Here is a 22502-nt window from a genome sequence, read left to right on the forward strand (position 1 = left end):
AGTGTGGACACTGTGTGGACACATAGCGGACACAAAGTGGACACAGAGCGGACACAGAGTGGACACAGAGTGGAATACTCCCAAAAAGTGTTAATGTTACCGTTTCACACTTTGTTAACCTTTTTTTTTTTTTATGTGCATGTAACAAGATCTCAATTATTATCAACACAAGAAGCCATTCTGTGTTTCTTTACAGTACCGACATACAACAGAAGTGATACTTTAACAAAAACAACTTCTCCAGATGAATTGATTCTTGAAAGAAATGTTGTAAATATGTTTTATGGCATTTATGAAGCCTTTTTTGTTGTTGAAATTAGCCCATTTGAAGAGAAATACACCTAAATCATGTCTCATTTTTCGTGACATTTCTGAAGTTCAATGACAATTCTCCTGGCAGATGGGTGGAAACAGAGCATGGAGTGGAGTATATACTCAAGGGGTGACATTAAAAAGCGATGTGTACGTGTGAAGGCAGGGAGGAGAGAGAAGAAGGAAAGAGACAAAGAATGAATGCAAGGCAGAGACAGACGTCAACAAAGACATAGAGACAGGTGTGATAGTAAGTCTATGGAAACAGGAAACCTCCCACAAGTTCATTATTATATAATTACGGTTATTATTAAATTATGAGTTTATTATTATCCAAGCAAAATCTGTCATCTTTAACACATTTGTTGTTGTTTCACAGACAGATTGTTTAATGAATAATTCACCTGCTCAGTCTTGATGTATCTGCCGTGTAAGCTGCATTGTTTATTCGTTATCTTATTGTCTCCTACATATCAGTGTTGTTGTTGTTTGTTATTGTGCTTGTGTGTTGATGATCAATAGCCTTTGTGGCATCATTTTGAAAACTGGCAGAAATAAAAACGTTGTTCAATATTATTATTATTATTTAGCTAGTTACACAAATAGAAAATGAGCTGTTATAAGCAAAATTATGTCTCTAAAAAATTCGAAATGTAATACGCCAAAACAAAAAACAGACCTTAAAATATGTCCTGAAACATAAAAACAGGGATCAAGAAAAGGAATCAATATAAGATAACCAAAAGCCAATAAGTGGTTGTGATGAAACTGTGATTTGTGGAGAAAGATCATGAGACAGAAAGTGAAAAGGTGAGCGGGAAGGGAGACGCAGCGGCAGAAAGCAACAGAAGTGACAGACAGTTGTGTTTACGGCATGGTACAGGCGCAGGGTGTGACCAGCAGCAGGAGGAACGCTCAGGAGAGTCCTGCAGCAGCGGAGGTGCCCGGCCAGGGAATAGCCAGCTAACTGCCCTGCTAATTACTGTCGATTTCCTCTCCATACTGTACTGCGTGACAGGCTGGAGTCTGATCCTCCAGGAAGTCCTTCACCATGGTTGTCCTCACACCAGTTATTCTGCCATCACTTATTTGCTGATAAGTTTGTATACTTGGTGGTGCACTGGGTTTAAAAAGCAAGCCACGTATTGCTTGTGGAGCATTCAAAGATGGTATTCTTGTAAACATTATCTGAAACAGCTTTTTTTTGTATCTGTTTTACACAGACTTCCAAAGAAACACATTTACGTCTAATAAATACACCTATTTCTTCTGACATGAGCTTCATGGGGCTGACCGCACAGTGTGCTCAGTTACTCCCCGTTGTGACAAAGCTGGGTTTGTGTGGCATCCCAAATTACAAGAAGTAATACCTGAAGCCCTGGGGGTTGTCAGCAAGCTTTTCAGTGAGCATCAACAATAAACAAAGTGACAGCAAAGAGGAACAATGCTGCATTTCAGCACAGCAACAGCACATGTTGCTAGGAAGGTAAGAAATGGTGACAAAAAACTTCAAATGGTTTGATTCCATCCATGTTTTCATTTTTAGAACTGACTGTGGTCCAACTTTCTCTTGAAAAGCAGACATCATATATAATACTACACAAAGAATAATTGAGTGAATGACCTGATGTGCTTCAAAAAGACACATCGCTGGAATAAAAATGATTCCAGAGGCTGTATCACAGAAAAGTATCCTCATAAGAAGAATAACATGACAGAGAGAACGGACATCATGAAGATCACACTGCGCCAAACATCTGAGGTGGGCGTCAAACCTACTGTTTACCAAGGAAGACAAAATCAATGCCCTGCCCACTGCACCAAGAACTGCCTCTCACTTTGGACAGCAGGTCTAACCGGGTTCAGCAAACCTGTGCTCTGCCTGAAACTGTAAACTTTTGAGTGACAGAATGCTGGGGGGTTTCTCAGCTGAGCGACATTCCTTTGCAAAACAGCCACTTGTCAGCTTTGATTTGTATTCTTGGTACCGGAGTAGAGCAAGTATCAAATCTGTGCTTTTCCTTTATAAAAACGTCTATCAGTATGTCCAAATGAACTTAAGTTAAGCTACTGCTCTTAGAAATGTCTACTTTGTGGAAAAAACAACAGATCCCAGCACCCAACATGGGAAGACACACACTTTAGATTGTGTTTGATATCTTTCTGCTTGTGGTGCAGAGCCACTTTGTGTCAGCTTTAAATGTCCTCATACATTATCCCTTGCTTCTTCCTAATTCCCAATTAACTGTGTTTAATTAAATAGACAGACTCCTATTTTACTTTCCTGAGCTAAGACATAGCCTATCTGCTGACAGGAGGAGATAAGCGACAGGCTCCTGAGAGGACGGTATCTCTGCTGCCAACCAAGTGATTAGGAATGTTCCCTATTAATGTGATTTCTGTGTGATAATAAAGGGGAAGCAATTTAACTTCAACAGTGCTAACTGACGAATGAATGTGAAAACAAATGTGACAAAAACAACCGGAAACAAAGCAGACATGGTGCTGCTCATAACATCACACCTATTTTAGATATGTGTATTTTCACATCAAATGAATGAACTGCAGTTGTGAATGTATCTGATCTCTGACTCAGACTTCAAGAGTTTTGATTCACAGAGCAAAATCATAACGTACCAAGAAACCAAAACAACATCCAACATATGACATTTCAGAAAATGTCTAATTTTCAAGGTGGAAACTTTGGTAGACACTTTCTGATTTGATAAACAGGACATGCCAAGCCGAATAAACTGTACTGTTATACTTCCAACATAATTTCAACAACCTACAATAAATAGTTTGAAAAATAACCACAAGTGACAACTTCAAGTTGCTAGTACTAGTTACTCGCGTATTACATGGGGTTGTTCCTTCTTTTCAACAGACGCCATTCAATCAAAACAATCGGAAAATAAGTCAAACTCGCTAGTCATATTACTGTGTTTTTCAAGATGTATTCTCTGACAGTTCTGTAGCACCGCATAGCAATTGTTCCACAATAATTTAAAGGTGATATTGGGAGAAGAGTTGGGATAAAACGAGTTATAATGGGGTTTTAAGTCGGGAGAACAAACACAACCACAACAAGTTTTGAGTGCAGTGCCACAGCGGAGGAATACTTACCAAACACGATACTGTAAGTTAGGTAGCTCAACAACTGCTAAATGCGTGGTTTTAAGGAATCTTAATGACAAATAGACACTTCTTGATGCCTTAATTGTGTTTGTTTGTCATTTTGGTAACATTTTGGTAACATTTGTGCAGGTGTGAAACAACGTTACACGTGTCATTTGTACGATAATGGGTGTCTTGTGGCTAGCTGTCCGTTAGACGTATAAGTTTGAATTACCTTGTCGGTTGGATGTTTCCGTTACTGTCTCCGAATGATTCGTCGGTCTCCCCAGCCGACCCGTTGTCATCATCTTCAACGGTAACGTCTGCTACAATGACCGGGGGGCCAACGTTCTCCAAGCTTCTGCGCTCCATGGCTCTTGCACCATCTTCATCCCCCGAGGTCGAAGCTGAACCCCGGGTGGAGAACTGTGGCTCCCTGCCGCTTGCGGAGCCCGGAGCTTGAGAAGTCCCAAATCCGATGAGCGCGTTTAGCAATAGCAGGAGCACCAGGGAAATGCTCACGTTTCCAAAGTGAAGCCCCCTTTCCATTTGTAAGACTGGCACATTAGTGAAGTATGAGATTTACCTGCCACTGGCCTTGTAAATCTTAACATAAAAAGTGCAAAAAACAACAACCGGTAAAACTACAAACAAAACTCCGTTCTTTCTTGCAAGACGCCCTTCTCAATCTGTTCTTTAAGTAAACATAAACAGCCACTGGGACACCATGTTATTCCATTTATACTTGACACAAGTCTTGCCTTAGTAACGCTAAGTCCCGCCTTGTTTCTACACTGGGATTGGACAGTGAAATCGCTACATTCGGTAAAAAAACATGCCACCGTTTCTCATTGGGCTGTTGGCTATCAATCATGTATACTTGCATACTAAGCAAAACATGATTGCATCAGAGACCTGGCACTCAAGGAGGCGGGCTCAGAATGTTCCAGCCCCCCAAACAGTCCATTTCATTGGCTAATCAAGTGTTTGTCAAAACGACGCAGGCGCACTAGCAACGAGAGCAAAAGGTGACGCAAAACAATCCCCGATGGCGAATCCTGTGGCGGAAATGTGATTGGTGGGATGTGTCGTAGTTCGTCCAACGAGAGAGACTATAGTGATAAGCAACAGCGCTATTGGTCGACTTTACCCTCGTTGACAGAACGTAAGCGTTACATTCGACATTTCAGCTGTCATTCATAAGCAGTTGTCAAGACATCCGACATAAAAGAGCATCATGGAAAGCATCAACGTGGCTCACTGTAGAGGATGTACGTTTCCTGTTCCTGATCACGAGTTTTGTTTTCAATGTCAGATAAACAAACAGGCAGGGCTATGACTTAAAGCCTGTAAAAGCCTATGAACGTGTTAAGGAGTGCATTTTCAAAATGTAACCTCATGTAAAACTGCATTCCAGCAAAGAAGCCTGCAATATCCTGAGTTGTGATTTTATAAATAGGTATGACAGCTAGTTTCAGTTATTTTCAAAGTGTCATAAAGCATATGTACACATCGTTGCTTAATGCATGTATGATGTTTTTACACAAGTTTTATTTCTGGGTGATATAGGCTTACAATGTGAACCCAGTTTACTCTGAGTTAAGTGCAAAACACAGCTCTTGCATTTCTAGCGCCCCCAAGTGACCATAAGGAAGAACTGCACCATAAAGATGTCCTGTCAGTCGAGTTGCAGATATATTGAGTTTGCAAAGCTAAAACAAGTGGAGGTTTGACACCCAAATAAATGACGATTATGTTCAATTGTGTTGCCAAGTTGTTCCACCACATCAAGGTATTAACAGAATGATAAAAATTACATTTTCAGAGAATCATCAGAAATAAAAACAAAGAGGCATACTGTTATCATTATGTTTCTGTATTGTTTGACAAAGAAAATAGTACATTCACAGCCATATCATCATCACAGTCAATTGGTAAAGGAATAAGAGAAATGCTGGTGCAAACATATCCGACATGGTGTACAACTTGGAGCCAAACTGGGCCACAGATTATCTGTTCAGTTAATGTATCCTCAAATTCATTCACATCCATTTCACTGATGAGTAGAATTACGCCAGAATAACATTTTTGATGCCCCATACCTAAGCATAGTTCTATAAAGACACGTAGCTTTGCCTGATTACATCATGTTAAATCTCTCAGAGCAGTATATACATAAACATTGACATACAAAAATAAAGTGTAAGGCAAAAGCAGAGTGAAAAGCTGCATTTCAAAATAAAATACATCATATGGAAATGAACATGACAAATTGGCACAATTTTCAAACAAATGATGGTTGTACTGGACAGTAAAGTATTTTCATTGGAAAGACAACTTCACCATTCTATTTTTAAGAAAAGGAATGATAAGCTGCTGAATATCTTTTGAGGGAATGCGGATAGCAGTGTTTTTGAAATAAATTCAAAGTATTTTTTATTTTCAACTAAATGAAGCATTGATTCTAGATGGCCGTTAGTCCAACAACTTGATCAGCTACGTCAATAGATCTAGCGATAACGTAATACAACCGGCTGTTCTATTGCTTTGGCGTGCCAAGGCACATCAAATGTGATTTTGTTGCTATTGGTTTACATTTGAGCTCTATGATAATTATGTGTGACCATTTTATATCATAACTGCCCATCATCATTACCTCAACATGTTGCACGTCCCTCTATAGCTATATTTTACATTAAGTTGATGGCACCAGACCTCCTGTGAGCAGATGGCTGATGTAAGGCATAAGAAATGTAACGTCAGTGACATGCAGGCACAAGAAGAGCAAACAGAGTGAAGGGATGTACTGTACATGCCAGGACATTCAGCGTGTGTTTGTTTAACAGAGAGGCTGCAGACTTTACCTCTGCCGACTGAAGTGTAAATGCTGTTAGAAGTCAGACCGAACTGCAACTATTTCTCAAACATTCGTCACTCAGGAAATCAGACCATTAGTCCACGGCAGCAGTTGCTATTACACGTTTCAACAGCCAAGGAGAATAACTTCCATATAATGAGCACGTACCACTCTGACCAGTGAAATAAACACATTTTAAACATAGAGGCAGAATCTGAAACCAGCTCTGTTAAACATAACTTTAAGAACGAATATCAGGTCACATAATGGTGTTGTTTTAAGGTAAAAATGTGCATGTTATTTTACAGCCGTTTAACCTGCACAGTGGTCCAGAACTCTCAAATAAGTACAACTCCTAGAGAGGATGATGTAAACATTTTGGTGAGTACAGTTGGATGCCTAAGATGATAACACATTTTTATCACCGTCACAAATGAAATGAAATGAAACATGCCACACCAGGAGCTTCAGTTACACTAAAACACGGAAATAACGTTGAAGCTGCTGTCATTTTACAAATCATGTTCCAGAGAATAAACAGGAAGTGCATGCCTTGAAAATAAAAGAGGTGAATTCACGTTGTCCTTTGGTTGGTGGTTTTTCACCTTTTCTGTGCAGAGGTTCCCTGCCCTTTGACATCTTCTACTTATAGAGTACCCGTTCTTTGTTACATCTGTCAAACCATGTGTTGAAATGTCTGTTTAGAAGCAAGTGGCATCCACTCTAGATTCATCACCGCCTGCCTCTGCGTTATAATGTGTTTTGGTGACACTGTATTGTGTCGCTAACACGATAATTAAATAATGGAAGCTTCATAGCTGCACCACAGGGTGTCCCTAAATTACCAAAGAGCTCATTAATGTTTAGAGCTTTTTCGGTTCAAATTAGCATATTAATTACTGACATTCATTTAATGAGAGTGTAACTTTTCGATGTTGTGGGTAAGAGTTCATATTACTCTGATCTAATGAAACAAAAAGACTTCAAGGCATATCAGCTTTCTGACTGATGGCAATGCATCTACTGCATGCTAGCAGATGGCACATCGTTTGATGTAGGATTAGAAGCTTTTAAATGCAACTTTAAGAGCAGAATTACTTTAATAAGACTTATAATATAATCTCAAGGCACACCGTAGTTTCATTTTGCAGAGGTGCAATGATTCACATCAGCTCTGCAGACATCCAGTCAAACACGTTCATTACAGGAAGAGTCAATAGAAGGCCACACAAAAAACATATCATCAATAATCAGAAGCACTTGATTTGACTCATCAGGCACTTTAAAGCTCACAGTGTCAGAAGCACCGCTTGCTGGATGAGAAAGACCAAGTGTTCTGAGGGGTGTGTGTGTGTGTGTGTGTGTGTGAGAAAGTTTAGTCCAGTTCTGCAGGAGGAGCAGCTCTGTCCAAACACTGAGAGCGGCTCTAAATCATAACCACGGCACTTGTGGGTAAGTGAGGTCGTTCTAGCGGAGGGTCGACAGTGAAAGTGATCAAACCCCTCAGTTGACTGAAGGGTCTCGCACCTGCACGGTTCCATCCTCCATCCCAAAGTACGCTCGTTCCGCCATGCCGACGAAAAGCCCCGTCTCCACCACACCTGCAGAGGACACGCACACAGAGTCAAAACACAAACAACATTTCCCCCAGTCTTCCTTATGGATGCTTAGGTTGAATAGGACTTCATTCATATTAATGTCTTTGTTACAAGTCTCTTGCCAAGGAGTAGCTGCACACTTCCTGATGCGCAGTGATACTAGTGAGGTCCTAATTTGGTAAAAAGGAAATCATTCTTGCAGGAAAACTGTTCGCAACAAGGACTACTTTTACTATCTGTATTATTATTATGTTGCATTGTTGGAGAAGCCTGTGACATAAGATTTTCAACAACATAATTACTCTGTAGCTATGTTAGTTTGACAATAAAGAACCTTGAACCTTGACTGTATTTTCTTGAGTAACCAAATGTGTGTTGCCGTTTTCACCGCTTTTTGATAAAAGAGACTGCAGGTACAATATGTATTTTAAACTTTCCCTTTGATAAACCATGAGGCATCTCCTCACCTGGGATCATCTTGATCGCCGTGTTCACTTCCTTCCAGTTCTCAGCGCGCTCAAACTTCCAGTCCAGGATGAAGTTACTGTTGTCAGTGACCACAGGACCCTGAGACACAAACACACAACACAGGCACATGTTTGTTTATTTGTTTTCAATTGTAAAGTAACACCATGAAGGCTGTGAGCAAAGTTCATAAGACAGAAATGTTGTCATAAATAAGTATTCGCAGTGATTACAGTGTGACCATGACTTAGTTCAACAAGAAAACTAATATTTTGATGTTGAACAATTTATTTCTCAAGACTTGTTTCTAAAGCTGATTTTGACAAACTCTAAATCCTTCTAGAGCCTTGATAAGCAGAGCGGACACATTCCTTCACCTTATTGGCAGCTTTCCAAAGGTTTTCCAGTTAGAAAAGCATCGCTGTGTGGCCTGACTTGTCTGGAGGTGATTGTGTAACTGTGAGGCTAATGTTGATTAGATAACACGTCTGTGATCATGGAGGCCGGGACTCATTAGCACACGGATTGCTTCCAGCCTCAGCAGTCAGAAGGAATAAAGGGCCAGACACACCAATCTGACACCAAAGAACACGTCCCCGACGGACCCGACTGTTGTGTCGCCTCACGTCTCCTGCGTCTTGGCCACCAGTCGCACTGGAACACACCGCAAAGACTTCAGCCGACGGCCAAGTAGCACGTACGCACTGCGCATGCGTGAGTGGCAATAACTCTCCTTACCAGCAGGCGGCGGTAGTGTGTATTCGTCATTCAAAAGAGGCAACCGGAAGACAGACTGCGCGATAACCGAGAGAAGAAGAACAGACTGCGTGATATAAACAAACAACAAATAGCGTGTGCGTTCCATTTTCACTCTACAACGAGAAGCTCATGGGGCTTTCCCGAACCTTCTTAATAGTTTGTTTGGGTCCCTCACTTCCGTTTCGCTTCTCATGCACTGATTCGCTAAACTGAACAGCCAATCAGAGTGATTTCTTTTGCCGACGGCCTTTAGCCGACAGCCTACCGATTCAACATGTTGAATTGGCGACGGAAGGTGTCGGCACGGCCGAAAAAACACAACGGGGCGGGACACACCAATCTGAGTAGGGCGACAGGACGCTCATCGACGGCCAGACATCTATCGACGCCGAAAATCGGTCCGGTGTGTCCGGGTCTGAACACAACCATGACGAACAGGAACAGACTGTCTCCTGCTGGATGTTGTTCATTTTAAGGACTGAGGACAAAGTCAATCATTAACTGTATACTCTACTGCAGCCTGTTAAAGAGGCAGATACAGAGCATTTGTCATTTTGCTTTCAGCACAAACTTTCCTGAGGACAACACTTTCCACAGAAACCTTTCCTTAGATGTGCCCTGTGGCGGGTTTTGAGAACGAAACAAGTGTATCTTACATTCAGGGTTTCTGACAAATGCGATGAAGGCATTTCCTTCCACAAAAACATTTGCAAAGCCCATTATTTAAGCCTTTTAAAAGCATACATTCTTTGTATCCACACGTACTAGCTTGCAGTGTTTTTCTCTCCACCTTTGCCTGCACATTGCCTCATATTTTGGCACCGACCACCACTTATAGATTAGCCTGATAGTGTGAAGCCTTTGGTAGACATCAGTGTGCACATGGGAGAAAAAGGCTCCAGAGTGCTACTAGAGGTCACACACTCCACAGGTAACAGCGTTTTCTGCAAATAATCTGGTTTAGCACACACTGCAGTGATTGGACAGGCTAAGGTTCACTCCCTTGGATACCCACAAGCAAGAACCAGTGTGATAAAGATATCAGAAATATACTAAAGGACAACCTAAAGAAAAGCTGTGAGTAAAAAGAAGAAACTGGAGGTCTTTGAAGAGAGCACAATAAGTGTTGGATAAAGAAGGGACAGAGAATCGTCCACTCACCGCTTTACTGACAGCCATCCGCAAGTTGGCCTCCCCTCCGAAGCGCTTGGCTATCGCCCTGGACACGGGGACGTACGCCATGGGGATCACCTCGATGGGAACTCCCTTCTTCCACTGCTGGCCCAGAGCCTTGGAGTCCTTCCTGGGGGGGGGGGGGGGTGAGAACCACATTTAAAAAAGGGAGACACTGCAGGGGGAAAAGGTAGAAATCACCATGAAACCTCCCCAAATGATTTGTTACATTACGACCATATTGTCTTTTACTATAAGTTTTCTGATATTTTAAAATGCAAATTAAGCATTTTCTTATTAAATCTCTATGTAAAAAAATATATATTTCAGAATATAGATAGGAAGGAAACTGTAAAATATTGTGTTGTAAGTCCTAATAGTGTAAGGAAAAAATATATTTAGAGAAAACAGCCTATAAAGATATTTATAATATACTTCTTTTGTTGAGTTAAACTAGCAAATACTAACCTGTAGTCTGCGATGACGACGAAATGTTTAGCACAGCCGGCTACGATCTTCTCCTGAGTCAGGCAGCCGCTGAGAGACAGAGGGCGAGAGTGAGACAGAAACCAGAGGAGAGGCTAAGTTCTGCTGCGTATATTAAACTGTACTCACCCTCCACCTTTTATCAGCGTCAGCTCTGCGTCCACCTCGTCTGCTCCGTCTATCGCCACGTCCAGCTGGGTGGGAGGAACGTCATGTATTACAGAAGACAACAAAGCTCCACCATTCAGGTATTTCTTTGCATTTTCACAGAAATCCTTTTCAAAATGCTCCAATTCAAGCTGACAGGGTTTAAGCATTGACTTATTGTGGCCCTTTCCTCATTTCCGTTTCTTTCAGATGTATTTATCTAACTCATCGCACCTCTGGGTGCCTGTCCAGATCCGACAGTGTGAGGCCGTGCTGCAGGATCAGCTGACGAGCCTGTGGGGGGGGAAAATACAGAAAAAAAATGTGAAAACCAGGAGAAAGGAGACAAAAAGCTGCATTCAGATTTTGTATTTTTAAAGAACATGAAAACAGTCATTATTAATGTTGGAAATGCAAGTATGAATGCATCTTCTCTTGCAAATCCATGTGTATTCATCTTAGACAAAAAGAAAGAGTGTGTGTGTTTGTGTGTGTGGCAACAAAGCCACAATGTTACAGTACATGCTGTTGACAAATACTGTGCATGCACCATTAAGCCACCAGGATGAAAATAATTAGATGTCATGTTGTTCTAGTCTTAGTAAGAGACTACATATCGCACACCGACCTGGAAGGAGGTGGGCACACACACGATGTTCAGCTTCTCCTCACGCACTCTCTCAGCTGGAAGAAACCACACACACAGTTAAAAAGAATAATGAAGGTGTTATATTGATACATTCTACATTTTAATATAACAGTGGTCAAGTTATTGTCTAAATAACTTGGGTGTTATTTTGAGACATCAGCTGCCTCCTGTATGACTTCATGATGGTTTTACTCACCTAGCCTGTCCACAGCATAGACGATGGTTGATCCACTGCCCACTCCAACCACTTGGTTGTTCTATTAGAGACAGAAAATAACTCAAAATGATGCAACATTTCACAGCGGGCCGAGAGATAAACATGCTAGTCGATGTGTTGAAATGGAGCTGTAGCAATGGACACAATAAGAGGAACCGTGGAGTTTTAATATTAGGGGAAATTATGCTTTGAGGGTCATACAAGAACAAAACACCATGAACACATTCATGGTAAAGTCTGAAACAACTGCCTCAACAAATACAATTAGGTTAAAGACAATACTTTTTTATGGTTTCAAGGAATACAGTGTCACATGACCTACAAGATGGGGATCTGTAGTGGATTTTTTTTTATTTGACAACCTGTTCCCACTCTTTCTACCAGCATTTCATTACCAGTAATGCATGGTCTATTTCCTGCTCTATTTCATTTCCATTGCACCATGTTTAATAGCACTTTAAACGGCATGTATAATGTAGATTACATCAACCTAGCTTCTGTTTCTAAGGTCAGCTCATCTATTTCTGTCTGTCCATCAGTTAAAACTACACTGCCCGTCCTGCTCTTAGCTAACACATGCTGTAACATACGGTTGATATATTTAGTCCTTAATGCCGAACAAAGTTAGCCCACTATCCCGGAACAAGCATGCATAGCACTGAGCTAATTCCCTCCCAAACAGTGCATGTTAGATAAGGGAGTAAGTTAGCAAGCTAGGCTACATTACCTGGTTGTATAGTAGCTAACTTTGCTAGCATGCAGCATATGAGAACTACACATGGCTGAGGTGGTGGAAACAACAAGCTAGCAGTCTGTGGACACATTTGGTGATATTCAAATATATTTTAGACAGTTAAATGTACCTGAACGTGGTTATCCACAGCAGCATAAGCGGCCAGTTTCTTCGCCTCCTCTGCCATAATGTTAGCGGACTGAGAGAGCAGACACACGTGTTTCCTCCTGCTGGATGCTGAAGAGAGAAATCCAGCTGCGAGTTTACTGAAGGAGGAGAACACACACCCCTGTAGTCTCATGACCCGGCCCACAACACACACACGCGCCCACAACGCACACACACACACACTCTCAGGCCCACAGACGGGCCCACATGTTGACAGGTTACTCCTCTGCACCAAGACGTGAAGGGCAGACTGTTGTTTTTGCTTTAAGCCCTGTTTCTGACAGCTGGTCACCTGTCTTAACTCTTATCATATGCCTCGTAAATCTGCGGTTATCTGCGCATGTGCAGCACGGCTGTTAGATAGAAAACTGGGCAAAACAATACAACTTCAGGATAACACTAGAGAACTGTGTTTTTTTTATAGGTGATATGGGATAGATATTGTTTTTTTGGACAGTGCTTTTTATTTATTTGAACATTTTAAATACATAATAAGAGATTGACAAGAAAAATAAGTTGAGGACACCAAAAAGACCAAAAAGAAAGCATTTGTGTATTTGACAAATGTTAAATTGAATTTGTATGATATTTTTTCTTTCCTTGTTTTACTTTATTTACATATATTCAAGTTTTAATCGTCTTGAATGGTAATAGTGTAATAGAAACAATGGCTTTAAATTGTTCATATACGTGGTGGCCAACATTTCCACAAAGTTGATGAAATAAGTGAACATTATATAATTCTGATCATACTGACGGAGATCTTACCTGAGTGTGGAGCTGAACATCTACAGTTGTCCTGAGGGTGGCGCCAGAGGAACAGCCATGAAGTCAGTACTATTTTAATGGTGTATCCCTTTGGGAGCATGACTGAGCAGAGCAGTTTTTACAACTTTCATATCAGATTATGAGATTTCTTTAGTACAAAATTGACAATTTGGCCTGAGGGTGGTGCAAGATTAAAGTGTCCAAAATAAAAAAAAGAGTTTTCTTCTTCCCTTAAGAGCTGGAAATGTATGCTATAAATTTCATCACAGTAAATCTGCCAATTAGACTTAGATTGTTCTTGTGCACAACAAAGGGTGAAGTTGTAATTTTGAGCTTTGGGATACATCAGAGAGAACTGGTGCAGCTACTATAATTATAGACCTCACCCATGAGTCATGTGTTTTTAATGGGATATGCAGAAAACCCCTTTCTTCATTAAAGTAAAAGGCCAAACTTTAAGTTTATCCTTTAAAAGGGATCTGTACAAAGCCTTTGCCTTAATGAAATTAAATAAAACATGTGTAACATAATTATTTAAATCAGGAACTGAGGGTGATCAAAGACTACACACACGGGAATGCCAGTATTTTTGGAGTTCCACAATTTTATTTTTGCTTGAAGCAATGGTCGTGTTGAGTATCCCCACAACATATTGACAGTGGTGTAAAGTAACTAAGTACATTTACCTTAGTACTGTACTTCTAGCTACTTGAATTTATTCCACTCCAATACATGTACATCACAGAGACAAATATTTTACCTCTTACTGGACTCGATTTATTTGATAACTTGAGTTACTAATCATTTACATAATCAAATCATTAATACAGTGTTATTAACACATAATGTATGGTGTCCTATTATTTGAATTAAGATACACAGCTGTATATGCAATCACAGCCCAAACATTAACATTGTTTTCACCTATCAAATTATAGATTAAAATCCAGTCCAATAATCTAATATTATATATTATTCTGAAATTGGCTACTCTGCATGATGAGTACCTTAGTTTTGGTACTCCACATTAATGTTGATGTCAATACTTTTATAATTTGACTTAAGTCATGGTTTGATCGCAGGACTTTAACTTGTAACAGAGTATTCTGCACGATAACTGATACTCTTACTTGCATAGATCTTTCTGCATGTTTATATACTGTAAATTCACTCATTAGCACTTATGATCTGAGATGCCATGTAATGGTCAAGGAGAAACACAAGGAAACAGCAACATTTACATCACTACTACTTTTTATTTGGCAAACAGCTTGAGATAGTTTCTCTTTTTCAGTGTACATTATATATATATACTATAATAAACCAACACATTCTGTTTTATAACCATTTTTTCTCATTTTACATATTACAGCTTACAAATATAGCTGATCTTTTTGACAAAATTACAGTTTCTGTTCGACACCTAAATGATTATGCTATATAAAAACCCAAACATCTTACATTCATGATTAGAAAAAGTAGGCTATATGAAATCAGGAAAAGAAAAGCAAAAACACCACAGTACGCAATTTCAAACAAATCCAATCAGGAGGAGGGGAGTCAAGGTTTCACAAACGTCTGAATCTGAATATCGCTCTGAATCTGAAGTCAGGCCCTCTGAGAGAAGTTTGCTGCTATTCCAAAATCATCAGCACGGAGAAGATATCAAGGAACAACAACAATACTGTCACGTAAGAAGAAGAATGGTTAAATCTCTGTACTCTGTCCAAAGTTAGAAACTAACACCTTGCTGTGGATTATAATGGATACTTGATAAAAACTAAACTTTGCATTGCAAACTGTACATATTACTTCATACCTCACATCTCTCTCGCCAGAGCAGTTTTAAGCCTTAATCCAAAGGATTATGCAAATGTTTCCGAGCTTTCCTTTCATGCCTTGCTACCTCGGCATGAGACATCTGCTTAAATTGGACATCTTTCTCACATCTGTAAGACAAAGTTGAACAGTATGCATGAGGGAGCTGCCATTTGGACTTTGGGAAAGCAAGTAAACAGTAATAAAACCCAGCGCTGTGAATGCTTTGTTCACGGGCAAACATTTGTTTTTCTTCTTGATGTTTGAAATAATTGAATCAGCACAGAGCAGTTTTATTATAGATGAACTAAAAGTCTTAAAAATGCAACGGTTGGCTTTTGTTTCACCACTTCCGCTGTGAAACCTGAATCTCACCAGTTTTTATACACAGTATTGCTGAATATTGAGCGTTGCATTCGGTTCATTGAGAAGTTACTGTTAGATTTGTTACTCTTTTGGATACATGTCTATTAGCATTACATCATATCAAAAACCCAGATTAGACATGCTTTAGGCAAAACAGTGTCTGCTAAAATAAATTGTCTTTTTTTTGTGTTTTATTTTTTGTACTGTAGAATAACAAGATAATCTTTCCAGACGTCTGGATTTTTTACATGACAACGTTTGCAAGCATTGATCTAATCATAACATCTAAATAGAAAACAAGACCAGATTATTCTAAAACTCATCTTTGAACACTTGTTCACAAAATAAAACAAAAATAGGATGCACTTTGTTTAATCCAAAGCTCACAAATAGTTTTTTTTAAAGGTTTTTTGTAATCTTTTTTGTTTTTTTTACCTTTACCTGCCTTTCATCTTTACTACCGATGCACCAGAACGGTGTTGGACTTCGACATGAACTGGAATGACTTTGATGTGTAAACACAGCGGCACAGCCTGATGTAAGACAAGACGCTAAAATTCAACAATCAGTAACTGTGGATCAGGAATGTGAAGGAGCAAACAGAGAATTACAAACTACTTTCCGTTTCAGCATAAACACAAACAATTCTCATTATTTTACTTAGAAGATAAACTGTCATAATGATAAATAAATATTTATATTTGAATTAAACCTAAAATACTTTTTTTTTGTATATTGCCATAATATATTCTAATATATTCATAATTTGATAAAGATTTCACAATATAGTTTGGTTTGTGCTGTTGCTCTAAATAATTACAAAATATAATATATAACTGTGGAATGTTATTTTATTTTATTCAGCTGAGTAATTCCACCCAAAGCTGCATTCACATCGCTCTAACTTGTCGCCGGACATCGCTCAAATCTTTCACTGAAATTCGCTCGAATTTGTCGCCTGACATCGCTCTAACTTAAAACGATAAAGTAGCTTAGTAGTGTGGCTATGACACACACACACACACGTTCCTTTTACCTCCTTAATGAATGCTGCATTTTCTTGGAATGACTTAGAAACTATAAGCACAAGTGTCCTTCATAGTAAAAAGGGGGGAATCACAGCTAAAAGGTGCAGGAATGTAACGGTTTTCACACTGCACAATGACAGAATTACAAAGGGTACACATTTACTTTGCAGTGGTTTGAATGCAGCGTTAATTCACCCACGGAAAAGTATTTAAGTACTTGGCAACACAGTGTAAGCATGTAGAATGACGGTGTAAAAACACAATGCGAGTGTTCATGCTTACATTGTGCAAATACGCTTCTCTATAATGGCAGAATTGTTTAATACTTACACAGTATTAGTGAGTACTTGAAGCACTAACCCATAGCTTAACACACAGATGACTACACTCCAGTAAGGGTTTTGTAAAATGTGGAGGAACATGGAGGTATATGTCACTGACAGGCTGACAGGGTCAAACAGAGGGGAAACAGGGTTCTGGACTTTCCTTTTTTTTTTGGCAGAACTTTCCCAAAGAGAGGCTGTCCGTCCACATTTGGAAATAATTCCCACAGCACCTCATCTCTCTTTCTCACATCACTTCCCATTTTCCAGTGCTTCACCTGCAAGAATGTTCTTATCAGATACAAAAATCAAAATAGTCGGTATCTCTCCTTTTTGCATTGAAAAATATTTTTAAATCCGTATTTGTATTATTTTTTTTCCCTTCAAATTCCAGACGGTTTTCTTGTGGATCCAGGACTTATCTCCAGCTGTCGTTACATGTGTTGGGCATCCATTATGTCCAAGTATTTGGCCTCAATGATATGAGGAAGCACGTTGTTCCTAAACACAGAGCAGACAGAATCAATGTCAGTCGTTTCTTGTTAGAGCAGCGCAGGGAGAGAAAGCACGAGGAAACAAAAGCCCCAACCATCAGAATGTCAGATCTTATCTCACAAGATGTATCACTTTGCTCTCAGTAGTAGCAGAGAACAAGAGATAGGATCAGCGTTACAGTGGTGGCTGGTGTGTACTTTTGTTGTGTGCACAAAGGCACTATACTGTAGGTCTGGAAACAAATGAGTCTTCACACTCAAAAAGTACTTTAAAGGGGCCCTATTATGCTAACTTTCAGGTTCATATTAGTATGTAGTGTCTCTACTGGGACATGTCTCCATGCTTTAATGTTCAAAAAGCTCTTTATTTTTCTCGTACTGCCTGTGCTGCAGCACCTCTTTTCACCCTCTGTCTGAAACCAGAGCCTGGTCTGCTCTGATTGGTTAGCTGGCCGGCTCTGTTGTGATTGGCCAACCGCTTGGAGATGTCCCACCCCTTAGCCTATCACGTACATGTGTTGGAGCGCTAGCCAATAGAAGCGCAAGTGTTACATAGTGATGTCACTATGTTACAGAAGTAAACAAAGGAGTTAAATGTAGGTGTTTAAGGCAGGGAGTCGGGGTGTGTGGGAGGAAAACTCTCTCTGGAGGGATATTATCTCTTGCAGACCATTTACATGCACAAACACCTTTATAACACAGTACAGGAAAGAGAAAACCCAAAAAACTAAATGGGGCCTCTTTAAAATGCAGTACAATTATGATTGTAGCTATTGTGACATCAGAAAAGACCAAACTGTGATCTCTGAATTAAAGTTGCTCAAGTCACTAATTTAACAAAGATAAAATGACCAAGTGTATGCAAATGGTTTTGTCGTGGTTTCAAAGAATTATCACCACACTCTAAAGTCTAAAATATAAGCAGCTAAAGAATAAATATTCCCCTCAGGAGTTGGTTGGACCGATACAGGAAGGTGAAAATAAAAGTGAATATTTTGACTTATATTCACCACAAACACAATTTCTAAATGAATACTGATATTGCTCATTGTCTGCTAAATGTAAGGCAACTGTAAGCATAAGTTACAATATATCAGGTGTGTGTTTAATGCCCCAAGTGCACAAAATAAAAGAAGCACGATTTTAATTACCAAACAGTTAAACTCAATAATAGTTCAAGAGTATTTTGGAGAACAGAAGTCCCTCTGGTTGGATGTTCTAGTTATTTATTTGTACTTCTGTTGACATAATAGCTCCTCACTGAACAACTTTATAGCACTTTAATTGCAACCAATAAGCCATTCATAATCTGCAATAGATGTGATGTTTCCACTAGAAGAATAATGATACTCCTTTAATCAGGCGTGCATACTGCTAAATATGGGCTTTAAATAGAATCAAATGAAATGTGTGGAAACGTGTGTTAATGATGATTATTATCTGCATAACTAACATGCAGGAAATCACACCATATTGTCACAAATATAGGAAAATACAGAAGCTACTTTTCTTTACATTTTACAAGTTTTTCTAGACCAGAGCATCATTTTTTATTGAAGGTATTCCGCAAGGAGTAAGGAAGAAGGAGAGTGTGGTGAATTATTCTGTGAATTCACAAATAGCATATATAATGCTGTTGGATGTATGGCGTGTATGTTTCCCGCTGAGACAACATGTAGAGCATATATACATTTAATGAGAATTAGAAAAATAATTCATGAAAAATATGTGAAATGGTCTAAGGCTTCAGCTTCTTTAAAAAGTATGACTTTTTGACATTAAACTTAAAGTGGACCTATCATGCTATATTTGAATGATATATTGTAGGGCCATACCTATATAAGGTATATTTATACGTTTTCTTTTTCAAAATACCAAACAGATCATGCATTTTAGCCATGCCTCATTTCGCTCTATTTTGCTCTCCTCCACCCTGTCTTTCCATGCGCTGCAGCTGACCACGCCCCCCTGCAAAGGAGGGGGCCGAGTTACGAGCGTCATGTTACCATGCTGTTACCATGCCACGGCAACCTCTCATTCCCCTGATTGGTGGAGAGTTGGCCATATAGGCGGAGCTCCTCGTCACTTACGTCAGACTATTTTCAAATCTGGATCAGTTTTTATCAGATCCGTTGCAGCCCCGTTTTTAGAGATTTTGGGTATGGAGGAAAAGAGAGAGGGTTGTGTTTTCTGACACTTGGTGAGTTCCCTGACACTGTATAAAAGACGTACAAAGGTGCATTTTGCATGATAGGTCCCCTTTAAGTTATATAAAAAGAAAATGTGACTACAAATAAATGTACCTTTAATTGAAAATAAATCAAAATTTGTATCGTCACAAAAGGTGCTATTTAGAAGGATTGGTTTAGTCAAAGATAGGTACATCCACATTTTCCTGAGGATGAAATCATCCAGACTGAGGTCAGACAGCACTTGTTAAATGTGTGCTGCTGAATCCTTCCATCATTGTTTAAAGTACTTAAAGTAGTAAGTAAACAACTATTTTCTAACAATGTTCCTGATAAATAATCGCGTGTATGAGGCTCACTGGCAGTGAATGTAGGGGATTACTTTAGTCGTTGTTATTGTTTGTTTGTGTTCTTTTTTCTCTTTGTACATACCATCAGTACAGACCACTGTCTCATTTTATGCATATATTTTGCTTTCCATCTCTAAATGACAAACCTCATCAAAACACAATACAAATATTTTTGATCAGTAAAAACGATTTTCTGGGGCAAAATGGCCGAGGTCGTACCTGATTGGAATCAACATGATCATGAGCAGAGGGAAGATCATCTTCATGTACGGGATGGGGTACATGCCGAACGTGCAGAGCACCAGCAGCTGCATCATCTGCAGGAAGGTGAAGTAGTGGATCTTCCTCTGGGGCACTTTGCGGATGTAGTGGGTCGGAGGGTAGGAGGTCTGCAGGAGGAGAGGATCGGGAGAGATTAATATTCAAACTGAGGACCTTTCCTGTTCTCATGTCTCCTGCTGTCTCAGGGAAGAGGACGGCCCACACACCTTCAAGAAGTGCACAGCGGGGTTAGATCATAAATAACACTCAGTGGGCTTTATCTGATGAAGTGTATTTATAGCGTGAGGGGTCTCCTGTGTGAGTGTGTGAGGCGGGGTGCAGGAGAGAAGCGGCTGAATCTATTTTAAAACCTGAACTCCTAAAGACTTTTATGTAAAAATACACTGTCTTTGTTTTCAGTCTGGGTGTATCAGAAACAAACTCATCTCTTCCAACTGATCCAGTGTCAGGTATGAACAATTGCAACAACAGGAGTTGATGAATCAAAATTCATCACACATCTGACAGTCCAACTATTTCACCATGTTGTCTATCATTTTGGAAACATTACTTATTTGTTATAGGGCTGTCACAAGCAGATTTTCCATATATGATTATCGTGGCCATAATAATTCACAATTACGATATTATTGCGATTTCTGTAGAACATTTTAAAATAAATGTTTTTGATCAAATTTCTTAAATGTAGTCATGATCATTTTGTGTAAGTATGTCCACATAGGGAGCTGGAGAAAGAATCTTAAATGTATAAAACCAAGACTGAAGACTCTCAACAGTGGAGGTCTTTAAATCTGTCTCAAACTAAATAAATGTTATGAGTCACAGGCTGTTAACTTGCCATCTTGTATTATTGACATTATAGTATGTAAAGAGTTTTTTGTTATTTTACTTAATGTAGAATAGTTTGCTGTTTAATACATCTATGTGTATACATTATTCTGCACGGTGGAGCTCAAACATCCAGGTGAAGTACCAATAACCAAAATACATTTGGAACAAATACCTCTCACTGCCATTTGGAGGCGCCGGTGTGTGAGGTGTACTGTTAGAAGGACTTTTTTTTTTCCAGAAGGAAGGTTAAATCGGACACAGAGGAAAATAGACACAAGAAAAATATTATTGTAGATTTACTTTTTGGTAAAGTACAGTATATTGCAAATATTGTTTGTTATATATAACAATAGAAGAAGAAAGGGTCAGAAAATAACAACCTTAAATGATGAATGTTCATTTATGAGCTGATCTGTTTCAATTCACTAAACCCACCTGGTATTCAGAGTAGATTAAAACAAACAACAATTATATTTGCAAATATCTTTTGGCTCAGATCCGGTCCTCCAAATCCAGTCTACCGTTTGATGTGCAGAGTCCTTCATATGGCCAAACACACACATGTATTCCCCCCCCCCCCCCCCCCCCCCCCCCCCCCACACACACACACACTTCCTCACCTGCTCCTTGAGGAGGAGAGCCATGCGGTCGCACATCTGGTTTCCGTCGATGGAGGTGAGGGCTATGTAGAGGAACAGGCCGTACAGGACGGGTTTGGGGATCCACTGCAGCGGCAGGGGCAGCAGCAGCACTGACACGCCGATGAAGATGTTGGCAGCCAGAGACGTCAGCCGCGTCTCCTTCACCTGGACGATACTGAGGAGACACACACACACACACACACAATAACACACACAGATGAACGCTTACTGGAGCGCACATGATTGTTTAATACAATGCAACAGGCAAGGTTTTTTTCCAAGGTTTTCTTATCAGTGTTCCTGCACATTTTCCATTTGAAAAATCACAATTTTCCAGGTGACATTTCTTGGAGTTTGAGGGAAATATATTAGCCTTGGACTCATTTACAGAAATATGTTATATCATGATTTCTAAGGTCTTTTCACCGACAGGCCTTGCTCACACAATGAAACTCGTCCTTGGAGTTATGAGCTATTATGGCCCAATGGTTCATTATGTTGTTCGTAGTCCATGTGTCTGTTTTCAGCATCTTTTGACAATCATCATGTTCACTGGGCTCTGGGATTGAGTTTATATGAACTCCTTGTCTTAACCAAGTCAAGTGATGTGTTGTGTAGTACAGTCACTCAAAGATCAATAAGCATTCTATTTTGATGATACAATGTAGAGTTGAAGGTTTTGTATTGTCTGGTGAATTGCACAAATTGTAACAGAAAAGTCCATCCTTTTA

At 39.6% G+C, this 22502-nt stretch overlaps 3 protein-coding genes across 9 annotated transcripts in view; all 3 read right to left on the reverse strand.

Moving 5' to 3' along the window:
• Nucleotides 1-4194, reverse strand: part of eif2ak3 (eukaryotic translation initiation factor 2-alpha kinase 3) — a 31414-nt gene extending 27220 nt beyond the window's left edge. The window contains 1 exon segment of the mRNA XM_034114180.1: nt 3665-4194. Within this exon segment, the coding sequence (XP_033970071.1) occupies nt 3665-3978 (314 nt within the window). The 5' untranslated portion in view covers nt 3979-4194.
• A 1093-nt stretch (nt 4195-5287) lies between these two features.
• Nucleotides 5288-12965, reverse strand: rpia (ribose 5-phosphate isomerase A (ribose 5-phosphate epimerase)). Its single transcript, XM_034114256.1, has 9 exons — nt 12644-12965; nt 11760-11820; nt 11543-11598; nt 11149-11208; nt 10897-10961; nt 10750-10818; nt 10270-10411; nt 8352-8451; nt 5288-7887 (listed from the first exon to the last, which is right to left on the reverse strand). Exons 1-9 carry the CDS (start codon nt 12812-12814, stop codon nt 7790-7792), a joined length of 822 nt encoding a protein of 273 aa, XP_033970147.1. The 5' UTR covers nt 12815-12965; the 3' UTR covers nt 5288-7789.
• A 1724-nt stretch (nt 12966-14689) lies between these two features.
• The window catches only part of slc4a11 (solute carrier family 4 member 11), a 115905-nt gene continuing 108092 nt past the window's right edge, over nt 14690-22502 (reverse strand). For all 7 annotated transcript variants that reach the window (XM_034124411.1, XM_034124385.1, XM_034124413.1 and 4 more), the window contains 3 exons: nt 21751-21946; nt 20237-20406; nt 14690-17485 (listed from right to left, as the gene is read on the reverse strand). In XM_034124411.1, the coding sequence (XP_033980302.1) occupies nt 17419-17485; nt 20237-20406; nt 21751-21946 (433 nt within the window). In that variant the 3' untranslated portion in view covers nt 14690-17418. The remainder of the gene's footprint in view (nt 17486-20236; nt 20407-21750; nt 21947-22502) is intronic.

This window comes from Trematomus bernacchii, unplaced genomic scaffold (genome assembly GCF_902827165.1).
Source record: "Trematomus bernacchii unplaced genomic scaffold, fTreBer1.1, whole genome shotgun sequence".
Taxonomy (NCBI): domain Eukaryota; kingdom Metazoa; phylum Chordata; class Actinopteri; order Perciformes; family Nototheniidae; genus Trematomus; species Trematomus bernacchii.